The 15,415-nt window shown below is 40.4% G+C and overlaps 3 protein-coding genes across 3 annotated transcripts; all 3 read left to right on the top strand.

The window, feature by feature from the left end:
- Positions 1-4,413: 4,413 nt before the first annotated feature.
- LOC106308654 lies at positions 4,414-5,954 on the top strand. The gene is made up of 2 exons (XM_013745793.1): positions 4,414-5,692; positions 5,791-5,954. Exons 1-2 carry the CDS (start codon positions 4,414-4,416, stop codon positions 5,952-5,954), a joined length of 1,443 nt encoding a protein of 480 aa, XP_013601247.1.
- Positions 5,955-6,005: 51 nt separating this feature from the next.
- LOC106308653 lies at positions 6,006-6,887 on the top strand. The gene has a single exon (XM_013745792.1). It carries the CDS (start codon positions 6,006-6,008, stop codon positions 6,885-6,887), a length of 882 nt encoding a protein of 293 aa, XP_013601246.1.
- A 108-nt stretch (positions 6,888-6,995) lies between these two features.
- Positions 6,996-8,267, top strand: LOC106308652 (ATP-dependent DNA helicase PIF7-like). The gene is made up of 2 exons (XM_013745791.1): positions 6,996-7,256; positions 7,302-8,267. The coding sequence occupies exons 1-2, from the start codon at positions 6,996-6,998 to the stop codon at positions 8,265-8,267; spliced, it is 1,227 nt and encodes a 408-aa protein (XP_013601245.1).
- The last annotated feature ends 7,148 nt before the right edge of the window (positions 8,268-15,415 follow it).

Below are 15,415 nucleotides of genomic sequence, written 5' to 3'. Positions count from 1 at the left end.
TAACGCAAATTTGACTATTTTGCTATTGATTTGTCATAAGCGTTTACATGTTATTATCCTTGCAAATTGCCAAGTGGTGATACAGACCAGTCAGGGTCTTCATCAAAGGTGGTTCACGCACAAAAGATTGAACCCATGACGGTTTCTGAGCTTAACTAATTTATTATCACGGCCGATCCTCAGGTTTTTTTGTTTACATGTTCTTAATTTTACTCCTTCTTAGACTGCACTTAAGATTGTGAGTTTCTCTTGACTTGACAGATAATTGAGTTTCTCTGTACGGCCAAGATGACTGAGATTCATCTTGATGAGGGTTGGTGTTACATTGGCTGCTCCACTTGCTCCAAGAAACTCATCCGAGAGGAGACTTCATTCAAATGCGTCCCATGCAATGAAACCAATGCTGTGGCTAAAGTCAAATAAATTATTTTCGCTTTGTGCTTCTGGGTGGTGGTAAAAAAGTACTAAAATTCATTCCAATCTGACAGGTATCGTGTGATTCTCTCCGTGTCAGATGGCACTGGTGCAGCAGCTTTCCTTGGTTTTGATGAAGAGGTTGCTAGCCTGACTCATGTTCTTGCTTCTGATGCTGCACAGATCGTGGTATGCCCGCTAATCAGCCTCTACGTCTTGAGCGTGTAATCTATTTTTGTATACTTAATTTATGTATATTTTTCCTTCACATTGCAGGGGATAGCTACTAATGGCCAAGTTGACATCGACCTACCTCGCTCACTCGCTAATCTGGTGGGGAGCACCTACACTTTTCAGCTCAGGTTAAAGGACTTCAATTTTGGTCCAAATCACCGAACCTTTACCATATCTCACATTTTCCCCGCACGTGATCTTGCGCCAAAGCCAAATTTTTCTGTTAGTGTACTTGAGTTCTCCTTATTTGTAAGTAGTGCTTATATATAGATCTGATATAAAACTTTGGGGTGTTGCTAGCAGGAGGGTGGCGAAGTTACCGATCAAGCTCTCCCCCAATCTGTGGCACCAGGATCAGATGTCAGAGCTGGTATCACAAACAATGTTGCAGATCAACTCACCGAAGCTGATGGTGCACGTCTAGCACATGAAGCAGTAGCATCGGGTGAAGACGCTGGGGAAGCAACTGCACGTAAGAAAGCACGTGTGGAATGAGTACTAGCTTGGAACCCAAACAACCACGATTAGACTATGTCATTCTCTGGTTTTTTTTTTCCTATCTGGATTTGCTTTTAGTTCCTTTAATTTCTGGTTTTTTTTAAAGTCTTTGCTATGTCGTTTTTTCCAAATATTTCTTAATGAAAATACTATGGGTCGTGGTTGTCCTAATTCCTATTTCTCATGCGCCTTGCAGTAATTCTATTTTTCCTTAATTTTATCATGGTTATTATTATAGATTCAGTTATGTTAAGTTTGAACAAGCTAACTTCACCAGTGTATGAACCATCATCATTCATTTTTTTGGGAGTTCTAATGTAAAAGCATATATTAACCAAGTTAAAACATTTATTTACGTAAAATAATAAAGTTTTCTTTTAGAGTTAGTGTACACGGGAATACCATGTTCGCCCTAGAAGAAACCTCCCAAGCCCGAGTCCCGATGTACGCCGCTTGGATGGATCTCCTCTACTCCTCCACCTCCGCCTAGCTCTCCACCACGTGAAGCAGCTCCTCCCTTTCCTCGTGATGATGATGGTGACTGCTCCTCTCTGTCCGCTGTTCAGGCCTCCTCCTGACCCACCACCGTGCAAGTTCCTCCCCTTGGCTTCCCTCTCTCTCGTCACTCCGCCGGAACCACCAGATCCTCCGGATGTACCCACCGTCGTTGCTCTTCTTCGCTGCCTCAACACCTCTTCCAGTCTCTTTCCTCTGGCGATGACTCAAAACCCAGATCTGGATTTCCTAAGTTTGACGCCTGAGTCTCGAGGCCGTGACGTTCCCTTCTTGTTATTTGGGGTTTCATCAGCCGTCTGTGGCTGTCTCTTCTCCATACCATCTACTCAAGCTTTTACCCAGATCTCAACTCTAAAGCCTCCATCTAGGATGGCGACAAAGAATGGTGGTGGTGGTGGTTCCCCTGTGTCCGCTAGTGACACTTCATTAACCTACGGGTTTCTTTCTCCTGTGATATACAGGTTTGTGTTTGGGTGTGTCGACTGGCCTTCAATCAGTTCTTGTTTCGACCTCCCTACCACTCCTTCGTGTAAGGTTTTTCAGGGTCATCTTAGCTCCTTTTACTCTGCTAATATAGATTTTCAGTCCGTGGAATATGGATGTGGCGGGTTATGGTTTCCCGCTTGTTCCTCAGTTGAATCAGTCTTCTTTCCTAATATTTCCTCCTATATGGAGTGAATTGGATGAACATGTTTCGTTGGTATTGCAAGGATCTTCCTCCCATCGAATGCTCTCTGCGTATGGTGCAGTGTGTGTGGTCCTACGGGTTACACTAGATGCGATCTTTGAAGAAGCTTATGACATTGTTGTGATACAATTTCATATGATTTTTTTTTTATGATTTGTATCGCCATTTTATCCCTTATGTTATTGTTGTTGTCTGCTTGGCTGTTAATAGCCCCTTTGTATCCTCCTCCTCTGTTGGAGCTTAGACATATTTAAGATTAATGTAAGTATGGTTTGATCAAAAAAAAAAAAACATTTATTTACGTTATATTGCATGGTAAAAAAAACTATTAAAAAGTGCCCTCAAATTGGGTGTTAAATTTAGTCTCTCTTTCCTCCTAGCACATTGGGAAAAATAACTATAAGTGATGGGAAGATCCAACTAAACCTTAAAATGATAACATGTAATTACCTTGACCAGCTACTTTCCACGGCATCATTTAGGACCTAATGGGGATAAATTTTCCAAAAAGTTAAAAATGATTGGGTTTGTGCTAGGGGTTATTCATGTATTTAAAATTAAACAAAATTTAGACTAAGTTTGCATTGTAGAGTCATATATTACAAAATTAAAACATTAACATATAAATAAATCCATTACAAAAGTGACTTCAGAGGGGGTATTAAAATTTTCCTCCCTTTCCTCCTAGGTCAGTGGAAAAAATTAATAAGCGTGATGGAAAGATCCAAGTGAACCTAAGAGGATTGCATGTATAAACATTGACCAGCGAATTTCCACAGCCTCTTCCAAGACCTAATGACAAGTACTTTATGTGAAGAACATTTGACAACATTTAAGCTTTCACATACTTAATATTTCCGTTCTCTCTTGCTACTATATGATTAATATTAATATTAATATTATGTTAAATTAAATTAGAACAGTAACAATTGTATGCTGCCTATACGTCTCCCATTAATAAAAAACTACACGCACATCTTCAATACAATGCACATAGCATGAAACAGCCGTTACTAACAAACCTCATAATTTTCTCTGTAGCTTCGTTTCAGACTCTGCATCTTTGATTTCTGAAATATAATAAAAAAACTTTGAGTACATCTGCATTGCAAGAAGTCATGGTTAAGTCCCCAGTACCAGAAACAGATAAAGGACCTTTAAGGAGATCAAGGAGAACAGAAAGTGTTCCTCTACTATCCACATCATCATCATCAACTGCAACTAAAAGAAGCCGGAAAAAAAAAGTAAGTCGTAGCGAGACACTAATTTACACATACTTATATATTTTGACGACTTCTTCAAGTTATTTACTCTCTGTTTCATCAGTATCTGATGAACGCCAGCCTTGGTTGAAAGAGCAATTTCTACCACTCACACCCCCAACTTTGCTCGGATGCAGACGAGACGTAGATCGTATTAAAGGTATAGCACCCCTAATTCTGAGACTTATTTATCAAGTCAGATCTAATGTGTTGGCTCTGACTTTTTCCGAGGCGATTACATTCTCAGAAACTAATGGGCGGCTTGCCCGACAGAACCGAAGAAACATCCGCGCAAGAAAGAGAAACAACGCACTACAACAAGAGATACAGCACAACGCAGACACTATCTTAGCTGTTCAAAATAACACTATAAATTATGCAGCTAGAACATCCATAATTTAATTATAATTCGTAACTCACCTTGCATTATTAATTTGAATTATAGATAACAGAAGGATAGCTCGGGCTCTGCGGATGGAGAGACTAATCAACAAGAGAGTAGCCACTACAAAAAAATGTAAGCTCTTCGTTAAGACTTTATAATTGCAGTCAGTTTACAAAGCGTCTTGAGCTACTACGGTCTTTCTATCACTAATATCATACTTTAACATTTCTAAAAGCAGCATTAGTGTGTACGAGTGGAAGCCGACCAGGTATGAATCAAACAATCTATGCATATGAAATTAACAATATATGTTGCCAATAAAACTTTCTGAACTGAACTGGCAGGGAGGTACCGGCGCCCAGTTGTAAACAAGTGGGAGTTAGCGACATGCCCGGACTGTCAAGCAATTGTCTGGAATGCAGAAGCTGTTCGTTCAAGAGACACGAAACTCACCCAGAAGGTTCAGCATATGTTGTCAGCAAGGGCGTGTAAAGCTACCACCTAGACGACAACCACCTTCACCTCTGAAAGAACTTCTCCAAAAATCAAGCTTCAAAATTATGATCCGAGTTGCTAATGGAATGTTAGCCTTCACATCCATGGGTGGCCAAATTGACAACTCTGTTACTAACACTCCTGGACCCTTTTCATTTAGACTTCATGGGCAAACTCACCACAGAATATGTTCTCTATTCCCACCAGAGGGAAAACCTCCGCAGTTCTCACAGCTTTACATAGTCGACACAGACAATGAACTGGCAAACAGAAAGAAGGCATTCAGCAAGGGTACATCCGCTCTAACAGTAGATGATAATGTGATGGCTGGTTTGATCAAAATGTTGGATGAACATAATCCACTCGCCAAGACTTTCAGACATGCACGAGACCGTATCTTATCTGGTGACACGGTTGAATTCAGTGTAACTTTAGTGAATCAGAAACATCGAGGACGCCAATATGACTTGCCAACTGCAGGTGAGATAGGTGGTTTGTACGTTGGCGACTTCACGGCTGACTCTGCAGGTAAAGATTTAGTGCTCGAGTACAAGTCATCTAAGCTGCAACGGATCAGTGATTTACACCCTCTGTACATGAGTTTTCAGTACCCGCTGCTGTTCCCATACGGATACGATGAGCGCATACCTTATCAAACCTCTGAAAACTCGAAAATAAAACGAGAATATATGACCATGAGAGAGTACTACGCTCATCAGATCCAGACAAGACCATCCGAGGGTATGACAATCATTTTCTCTGGAAAATTGCTTCATCAGTATATTGTGGATGCTTTCACTGCGACCGAGCAGGAAAGATTGCGCTTCATTAGACTTAATCAAAAACAACTGAGAGCTGATTTATATCAAAACGTCTGCAATGCTATGGAAAGTGGAGATACAGATGCTAGAAAAACTGGAAAAAAAGTCATTCTACCTTCTTCTTTCACATCAAGCCCTCGATATATGTCTGAGAAATATCAAGATGCCATGGCTATTTGTCGTTGGTATGGTAATCCCAATTTGTTCATCACATTCACAGCAAACCCAAATTGGGTTGAAGTGAAGGAACACCTAGAAGTTTACGGAGGTGACTCACCGAACAATAGGCCAGACCTTGAATGCAAGGTTTTTAAACTCAAGTTGGAAGAGCTCATGTCAGACTTCAAGAAAGGCGTCTTTTTCCCCAAACCAGCTGCAGGCAAGTTGACACTATACAATTTTAAGCACTTCAATCTAAACATACAAAACTAATTTATTAATCCATCATCTTACGTTTATACTCATTGCCTTATACAGTGGTCTACACAATTGAGTTCCAGAAGCGCGGCCTCCCACACGCGCATATCCTTCTTTGGTTCGAGGGGTTTAAAGGAGAAGACACAGCTGAAGTCATTGATAAATATATATCAGCCGAACTACCTGACAAGGAAACAGACAAAGAGGGTTTCGAGTTAGTTTAGTGACACATGATCCATGGGCCTTGTGGCAACCAGCGACCTCTATCACCATGTATGGAGAAAGGAGAATGCACGAAGAACTACCCCAAACCATACTCAAGCCATACAAAGATCGACAAATCAGGTTTTGTTGTTTACAAGAGGCGCGTTAATAGCAGAGCCTCTGTTTTCAAAGGTGATATAGAGTTGGATAGTCGATACGTGGTGCCTCATAACCTCTCTATCATCAGAAAATACAAAGCACACATCAATATTGAGTGGTGCTGCAAGACAGGTGCTATCAAGTACCTCTTCAAATACATAACTAAAGGGGTTGACCGAGCTATGGCTCTACTTGAGCATACTGGTAGTCAAGACAGAGCAGAGCTAGAGAAAAAGAAAGAACACCTAGAGATGGATGAGATTGATAGATATCTGGAGTGTCGGTACATCTCAGCATGTGAAGCATCGTGGCGTCTGTTTTCTTTCCACATTCACCACAACCAGCCTTCTGTTATGAAACTCACATTGCATCTACCAGGCAAGCATAGGTTGGTTTACGATCAGGATAAAAGCTTAGAGGAAGTTCTGTCACAGGAGGATATTGAGAAGACAATGTTGACAGCATATTTTGTGGCAAACCAGAGGTATGAAGAAGCAAGGGAACTCACGTACATCCAGTTTGCTGAACACTTTGTGTACCACAGTGACATAAAAACTTGGACACCACGGAAACAAGGGACAGCTATAGGCAGACTCATCTATGTACATCCAACTGCAGGAGACAAGTACTATCTCAGAATCCTTCTCAACGTGGTCAAAGGCGCTTTCGGTTATGATGACCTCTACACAGTAGGTGGTACGAAATTTAAGGAGTTTCGTGATGCTTGCTATGCGCGTGGTTTACTAGACGACGATAAGGAATGGCATGATGCAATAGTTGAACCCTCACACTAGGCAACAGGTCGCCAACTAAGGAGCTTATTCGTCCTTTTCTTGCTCTACTGTGAAGTTGGAAACCCACTGAAACTAACCTGGAAGATTTTGGCTGAAGATATTCTATATATGAAACAGAGAGAATTCAACTTTCCGGGTTTTATTCTTCAAGATCAGCAGCTGCAAGAATATACATTGATAGAGATCGAGCGGCTCCTCAAAGAGAATGGCAAATCTTTAGCTGATTTCGCTGGAATGCCTAAGCCAAACCCAAGTGTTCTTAAGGAAATCTCAAACACTGTTTTGCGCCAAGAGCTGAATTATGACACTGAGAAAGAAGCTATTGAGCATGAGAGTCTGTTTAGCACCATGAATGAAGATCAAAAAACCGTTTACAGTGCTGTGGTTGACTCCGTTTAGAAACAATCTGGTCAGTTGTTCTTTGTCTATGGTGGTGGAGGGACTGGAAAAACTTTCTTATACAGGACAATTATAGCAAAACTGAGATCAGTTGGTAAGGTTGTCATCCCTGTTGCATCAGCAGGCATTGCAGCTTTACTACTACCAGGAGGTAGAACAGATCACTCCCGTTTCAAACTTCCTATAAATTTAACGGATCAGACAGTGTGTGAGATAACGCCTAGCTCTATGTTAGCGAGTCTTCTTTCAAAGACTGACTTAATCATATGGGACGAGCCCCCTATGGCTCACCGCCAGGCATTTGAAACTCTGGATCGCACACTTAGAGACTTACAATCTCTACAAGATCCATCAGCAGCTAATAAACCTTTCGGAGGGAAAACGGTTGTCCTTGGTGGTGATTTTGGGCAAATTTTGCCGGTTATACCTCTTGGCTCTAGACAAGACATAGTTAAAGCCTCGATCAGCAAGTCATACCTCTGGCCATTTGCTGAGGTTTATACTTTAACCATCAACATGAGACTGAGACAAGCTGACAAGGACTTTGCAGAATGGATTTTAAAAGTTGGTAATGGAACTGCACCCACCGTGAGGACAGAAGGAAGAAGTCATGAGGATGGCGAGCCGGTTATAATAGGAGATGAATTCATGTTACCAAGATCTGATCATCTTCACAAGTCTATATCAGATGCTGCGTACCCAGATTTTGTTAAGAACTACTTGAACCGGACGTACTTACCAGAGCGAGCTATCTTGGCTCCAACAAACGCCAGTGCCCATGAAATAAACTCATACCTTCTGTCTAAGGTACCTTCTCTAGAAAGAGAATTCTTGAGCTCAGACAGTGTTGCTTTTGAGAGTACACCCGAAGATGACTGGACCAATAACTACACTCAGGAGTACTTATACTCACTTGAGTTTCCAGGTTTGCCGCCACATAAACTGTCTGAAGGTTGGTTCTCCAGTTATGATGCTGCGTAACCTGAGCCAGAAAAATGGGCTATGCAATGGAACACAGATGATGATTTCACGTCTGGGACACAGAGTTCTACAGGCTGAGCTTCTAACAGGTACTCATGTCGGAGATAGTGTATTGATTCCAAGGATTCAGCTGTCCCCAACCGACACTATCTATCCTTTCACGTTTCGAAGAAGACAGTATCCAATAAAGCTGTGTTATGCGATGACTATTAATAAGAGTCAGGGTCAGAGCCTGAAGCAGGTAGCTCTCTATCTCCCAAGACCTGTTTTCAGTCACGGGCAACTGTATGTTGCTCTCTCGCGAGTCACATCACCGGAGGGTCTTAAAATAGTAGATGATACAGAGGGTGCAACTAGAAAAGATGTTGTGACAAATATTGTTCACAAAGAGATTTTTGGTAATCTCAAGACACGTAAGTCACATACTAGCCTTCTCTAATAATAAAAGATCTATCCAATTACCAATAGATAGCAACCTTAAATCGACTTTGTTCATTTCAGGTACCCCATACCAGATGTTCATGTACCCTAAGACAGCAGCACTGTTAGAGAATCGGTGGAGTTACAATAGAGATTTTATTTTGATACAATGTCAACCGCTTTTAGATGTTTAAGAACAATGACTGCTCATACCTTGCTTCATAATTCTTTCATATGTTAATGCCCTGCTACTCAGTCAGAAATGTTCTGCTTCAAGTAGAATATAAAATGAAAATATTAAAACATTCAGATGCTAAACAATCCCTTCTAAATTAAGTTTGTCACATGATTCATTCAGTTAATGCCTTGTCAAGCACGCAAGGCAACGTTGCTGTAGTATGTATTCAGACTTTTCGTTTAGTAAAGCATTTAAACGCAACGACAATAAGAGTTAAAAGAAAACTAAGAAATTTAAAAGAAAAGAACAAAAAAAAAAAAGAAAAACAAAGTAGTATGAGTACAACAATACAAATAATGGATTTTACAACCTGAACAAATTATTTAATGGCTTTATTTACTTTATAATATGTAAAACAACCCGATAATATCATAAAATACAACACACTATAAACAAAAAAAATTACACACCACTATTATTCCTTACTCTATAGCATAACTATAAAAACAATGCATTAATAAATCAAATCAAATCCTCAATACTTAAGCACCAGTCTAAACCATCTTCTGCATCAAAAAATAGAAAAAATATAAAAGAAAACCGTATTCCAAATGCATCAAAAGTTTAGCATTAAACTCCAACACCCACTATGTTTTCATTGCTTATTCGCTTTAAAAGCAATTAAAAAATAAACAATCGGTTACAGACTTACAGTCATGGAATTCAAAAGGCACCAGAAAGATATCGTTACACGATAAAGCTATCGACGTCTGGACCTAAAAACAAATAATCTCTCAAACATAGCAGCAATGTCTACTCAAAACAGTTTATCTCTAATAGAATCTCTACCCCAGGAACTCCTTGCTGAAATTCTTGCCCGGGTTGCTTCATCTTCCGTTGAAGATATAAGCCACTGCTTACAGGGGCGGATCCAGCCACATAACTAGTATGGGGCACACATCATATAAAATGTTTAAATCAAGGGAATTTACATAAATTGTATGTTAACTATTGAAGGAAAACAAAATTTTGCGTGGGGCACTTGCCACACCTATGGCCTTCCTGCGTCCGCCCCTGACTGCTTAACGGTCTCACGCACAATTTCTTCGGCCGTGCAAGATGATCATGTCATCAAACGTCTCAACCTACGTCCACAGACAATGAATCCCATGCTAACGTTTCATCGTTATCAGCATCTTATGGTGAAAGCTATCAACAGCGACATTCCAGCTGCTCACTACACTGAAGGTATCAAGCAGTTCTTCACCTATGACAACAGGACCATTTGGTTACTTCACCTAAAGAAATCAGCTGAAGGTTCCTATGACAATGGTGCCTATCTTTATAGCATCCTTATGTCATGCATGGAAACATTGAAGAAGGTAAAACTATATTACGTACCCTTGGGTGGGAGGCAAGCAGACGTCGAACTAATTGTTGGGGGTGGATTTACATCTTCCCTCAAAGTCCATTTAGACAACAAAATTAGGCCCATCTTACCATGAAACCCTACATCTCTCTTCTATAAATAAGGAACTATCTCCCTTTGAGAAGGGGTCTTTTTCTCTCCATTTTACACTTAGAACACTTCTTACAAAGAGTTTATGGATTCTTAGATTTACTTTACACTTGTATTCATACTTGTAATACAATCTTAGATCAATAAACTCTTTTGATGTTCATTTTTCATTTGATTTCAATGTTGATTTCTCTTAAACCTCAAGAATCTAAGGAATCTATTTCTTAAATTCTTCATTGTATGAATCCGACAAACACACCATTTTCGGTTTAAACAGTTGGCGCTAGAAGGAGGGGGTCCAAAGAAAATATCATCAAAGCAAATCAAACTTGGGAGAAATTCCTAGATATGTACTCGTCGGTTTCCATTCATTCGATCTTGGCCTAAAATAACCTAGGATGTTTGGGCTCAAAGAAAAAGAGTAAAAGAAGCCCAAATGAGATCCAACAAGTTAGAGAATCACCCGGTCCTCATGATTCCCTAAGGCGGAACCCCGACGACGGTGCCGCACACAAACGGTGGCAATCTGCTCCAAGTCATCAACCTAAGCGGCGGAGGCATTATCGGCGTCTTTTGGTTCGGTAAGAAGAGAACCGAGTTAAGATTTGGTTCATACAAGACCCAAAAGTCTCGACTTTTTTCTTTGGATTTATTTCTCTCGGTGGAATGAAACGGGAGGAGTCGGCCGAAACTGTGGAAGAAAGAAGCGAGCGAGACAGGAGACGACGACGTCGATACCTAGGCTGAGACTCTCCATTGACGAGAACAGGTGAAAGTTCGAAGCTTTCTTCAACGAAGATGAAAGCTTCGCTTTCGATGTACCCACCAACGAGACCAAGACTCTCAGCTCACCGTCGGGTCCTTCGGCTCACGGAGATGGCTCGGAGCGGCGATGGCGATCTCGATGATTGAGTCTCTTTTCTCGATGAAGCTTCTGAGATTGCTCTTCTCGGACTGATCAAGGTCAAGCGATTGTAGCGAAGAACACGAGCAGAGAAAGCCTTGGAAGCTTCATCGGGATCTCGATCTCGTGGCCACAGGAGAGGGACGATGACATAGATCAACAACGCCGGAGCCGATACTTTCTGGTACGAAACGTTGAAAGGACGATCAGAACCGTTATGATGCGCTTGCGACGAAGGTCAAGTCTTCGCTCGATCCGTTAGCTCCTTGCAAGTTCTCCCATCCGGTTTGGATCAAGACTTCGATGCTCTCATCTCCTATGCGTCTTCTTCTCGTCAAAGCTCGAGGCTTGAACTCGCAAAAACCACCTCATCACAAGCTTGCTGTCTCGGCACGAGCTCCTCTCAACTCTCTCTCGCCCTATCTCTTCTTTGGAAGATGTTGCTAGCTCGGTGACGATCTGGGAAGTGAAGTGAGGTCGTCTCTGTTGATGTTGGTGGAGATGTCTGTGAGTAGCTGACCACTTTCTCCACAAGGAAAACAGCTTCACTCTGTTCTTCAGACAGAACCCATTAACAAGAGACCATATTGCCGAATAATTCAACACTTGAGCTCACTACCGAGTTCTATATGTTTTGGGAGTTAAGTGAAGCACAGTTCACACCAAGATAAGCTCGGGGACAGCAAGGCTTTGTTACTTGCGAATATGCCGCAACCGGCGCAATCTTCACAAGAACAAAAACGAGATGGAAATGGTGAGACGTTGCCGACAAGGAAGCTCGTGCCCAGTAATGGAAGAGGCTTTGATGGAGGAAGACGTGTTCTGGATTTAGTCTTTTGTGGAGGATTCCGGTGAAGCCATCTCTGCATCATAAGAATACAAGACAAAAGAAGTTGTTACAACAAGAACGAGGTCTTGAAATGATGTCCACGACAATTCCTTCACCAAAGATACAAACCAGCTTCAACTCGTCACGTACAACCACCTCTTCACGCTAAAGATAAGCTCTCTTATTAAATTACCACATGCTTTAATGACTTTTAAATTACAAACATGTGTTAGACATTATAGCTTTGGTTAGTTATTAAACAACTCTAAGCTGCTCACTCTTATAACTTTTATGAGATGACTCTTGTAATTGCTTTGCTGTTGGTGGACAATTATTATATGATCACATTCATTTGAGAGCACTAAGCAAAAACAAGTTCGATAGCTTGCATATTAATTATGCAACAGTTGGTTGTTTCTTTTCGCTTATATTAATCATGATCATGCTTTTTGCTGTGAACCAGAGTTGATTAGATCACTGAGCCAAAGAGAATCAACAAGTGACTGCTACTATCATGTCCTCATGCTTCGAATGGCGAGCGAGCTTGTCGGAAGCGGTACAAGCGGCACCAACGTCATCATGGCCTGACGAACACACAAGCCAACAACTTGCTCGGCACACACGATCTCAGCACGAGACTTCGGGTTGGTAATAGTTCGGTAAACTTGTATCCTAGGCACGAGTTTAAATTGAACTTGCTTGTTACTAGGTACGAATTTGCAGTCGACTCGTTTATCGTTAGACACGAGTTTACAAAAACTCGTCTTTGGCTAGGCATGAGTTTACAAAAACTCTCCTTCTACTAGGCACGAGCTCTCAGTAAACTCGCCTTTGTCTCAGCATGAGTTTAGTAAACTCGTCTTTCGCTAAGTACGAGCTTAAAGCAAATTCGCCTTTTATTAGGCACAAGTTCAAAGTAAACTCGCCTAAATCGTCATAGGCATAAATTTGTCCAATTGATTGTCTAATAAACTCTATTCGTAAAATTCATAGAGATCGACTTCATATCTCTCTACGAACTTAGGTGGGGGGGGCTTACTGTTGGGGGTGAATTTACATCTTCCCTCAAGGTCCATCAGACAACAAAATTAGACTCATCTTACCATGAAACCCTACATCTCTCTTCTATAAATAAGGAACTATCTCCTTATGAGAAGGGGTTTTTTTCTTTCCATTTTACACTTGGAACACTTCTTACAAAAAGTTTATGGATTCTTAGATTTACTTTACACTTGTATTCATACTTGTAATACAATCTTAAATCAATAAACTTTTTTGATGTTCATTTTTCATTTGATTTCAATGTTGATTTCTCTTAAACCTCAAGAATCTAAGGAATCTATTTCTTAAATTCTTCATTGTATGAATCCGACAAACACACCATTTTCGGTTCAAACACTAATCGTGCCTGGAGAGAAGTGAAGAGATCAATGAGGTTTGTTTTTGTCATTGTGAAGCCTGAGCAACTTTGAAGAACAACCAGCCACTGCTCAACTGCCACAAGAACGACAAGGACAACATCTGTCCAAGCTGTTTCCACTACAAGATGATGCGGAAATTCATCGGATTCGTTAGGCAAAATATCTAAGAAGGACTAAATCAGAATCAAGTGTGTAAAGCAGCTACGGGCGAACCACTATCAACGTTGCGCACATGCGAGACTGGACTTAGTTCGTTTTAGACATTTCCATTTCTTTTCCAGCTTTTGATTACATTTCGAATTATGTTAAGTTTTTTTTTAAAATAAACCACTTTCTCATTTTACGATACTCGGAACTAATATTAAAAGCCACACCAACACAAATATCCCATACGCTAAATCGATGTTAAAAAAAAAAAGAAAAAAAAATCCCAAACGTTAAACCAGCAAAAACCAGCACAAAAACCAAATCGATTCAATAAAATGCTAAACTTAACCATCACAAATCAGCCCATGCAAAGCTCAAAAGACTCAGTCAAACCAAGCTATTTAAAATTCCTAGAGGACGATAGCTAGAGATCGTACTGGTCGGGAGCGAGAGGAAATCGGATGGGAACCATCCCCACTAAACAAATATTGATGATAATGAACGAAACCCTAGCTCCGGCGAATATTCTCAGATCGGTCTTCTTCTTCTCCTTCTCCACACCGATGATATGACTGCAATTGGAAAAAAAAATTGCTTTGTTTGTCACATACGTTCGACGACGTCGTCCACAAATGGTAAGTCACAAATATTCTCCACCATTCCTTTTGGGCTCAATACAGGCTACTAATGATACAACCTCGACCCAAATAAAATACGAAATTTAGTTGTGTATTTCTATACAATCTCAAAAGAAATAAATATGTAAGTATGGTACGCTTAAAATATGTTGTTACTGATGTGTAACCAAATTGACTTTCCTAAATAATATTACAAAACGATCAATCATACATAAAACGTCCTAATTATATAATGCATCAAATTAGGGATTCCCCGTAATCATTACATTAACTCGACGAATATTTCATCAAATCAACTCAATTTACCCGAGAAAAAATTCAAAAAATCACACATAATAACTCTACAAAGATCTAAAACCCTAGCCTACTTTAGCTATAAAAGATCAATCAACGCAACCACAAATTCATAGAAAACCAAAAAAACTTCTCAAGTTTTCCGATGGCAAAAAAAAGATCTCTCTCAAAGCTTGAATTAATGCCAATTTTCATCCAGATACAAATAATTCTCTTTCTAGCAAAAGACTCAATCGAAGCATTCCACAATGTCCTCACAGCATTCCCTGGTCTTGGCACAGCTGCGAAAAGCCCCTTGGTCTTAAAACACCTTAATCTCCAATTTCTTACCGTGCAATCATTGTCATCGCTTAACATGTACCAAAATCTGATGAACCTTTGCGTTTCTGCCGGTAACTTGGAGGCGCATTACTTACGTGGAATGCAAGAATATTTTCAAAAAGAGAACATAGCTGATGGGTTGGCACATCTCCAGATCACAGCCCAAGGTTTGTATGATAATGCTATTTACCTTTATGGTATAATAATGTTATCTAGAGGAGATCCGGCAATCGGAAAACCACTATTGGATTGGATGGAGAGAAAACAAAGCACGATCCGACGCTTGCTGGCAAAGCATCAAAACATCTATCCATGGAGTAAGAGTCAAAAGGTTTGAGATTTGCATCACAACTTATAAGGCCACAAGCCCTACAATAAATTGTCACAGAAACAACATTGCTATCCGATGTGAGACATGTTATTATTTTAAGCAAATGAAAACAATTGTTTTTCATTAGATAAACAAATAATGTAACT

The sequence above is a fragment of the Brassica oleracea genome, chromosome C8, assembly GCF_000695525.1.
Source record: "Brassica oleracea var. oleracea cultivar TO1000 chromosome C8, BOL, whole genome shotgun sequence".
Classification (NCBI taxonomy): Eukaryota; Viridiplantae; Streptophyta; class Magnoliopsida; order Brassicales; family Brassicaceae; genus Brassica; species Brassica oleracea.
Note: the sequence above shows the minus strand (reverse complement) of the source record. Positions and strands in the feature narration are given on the sequence as shown.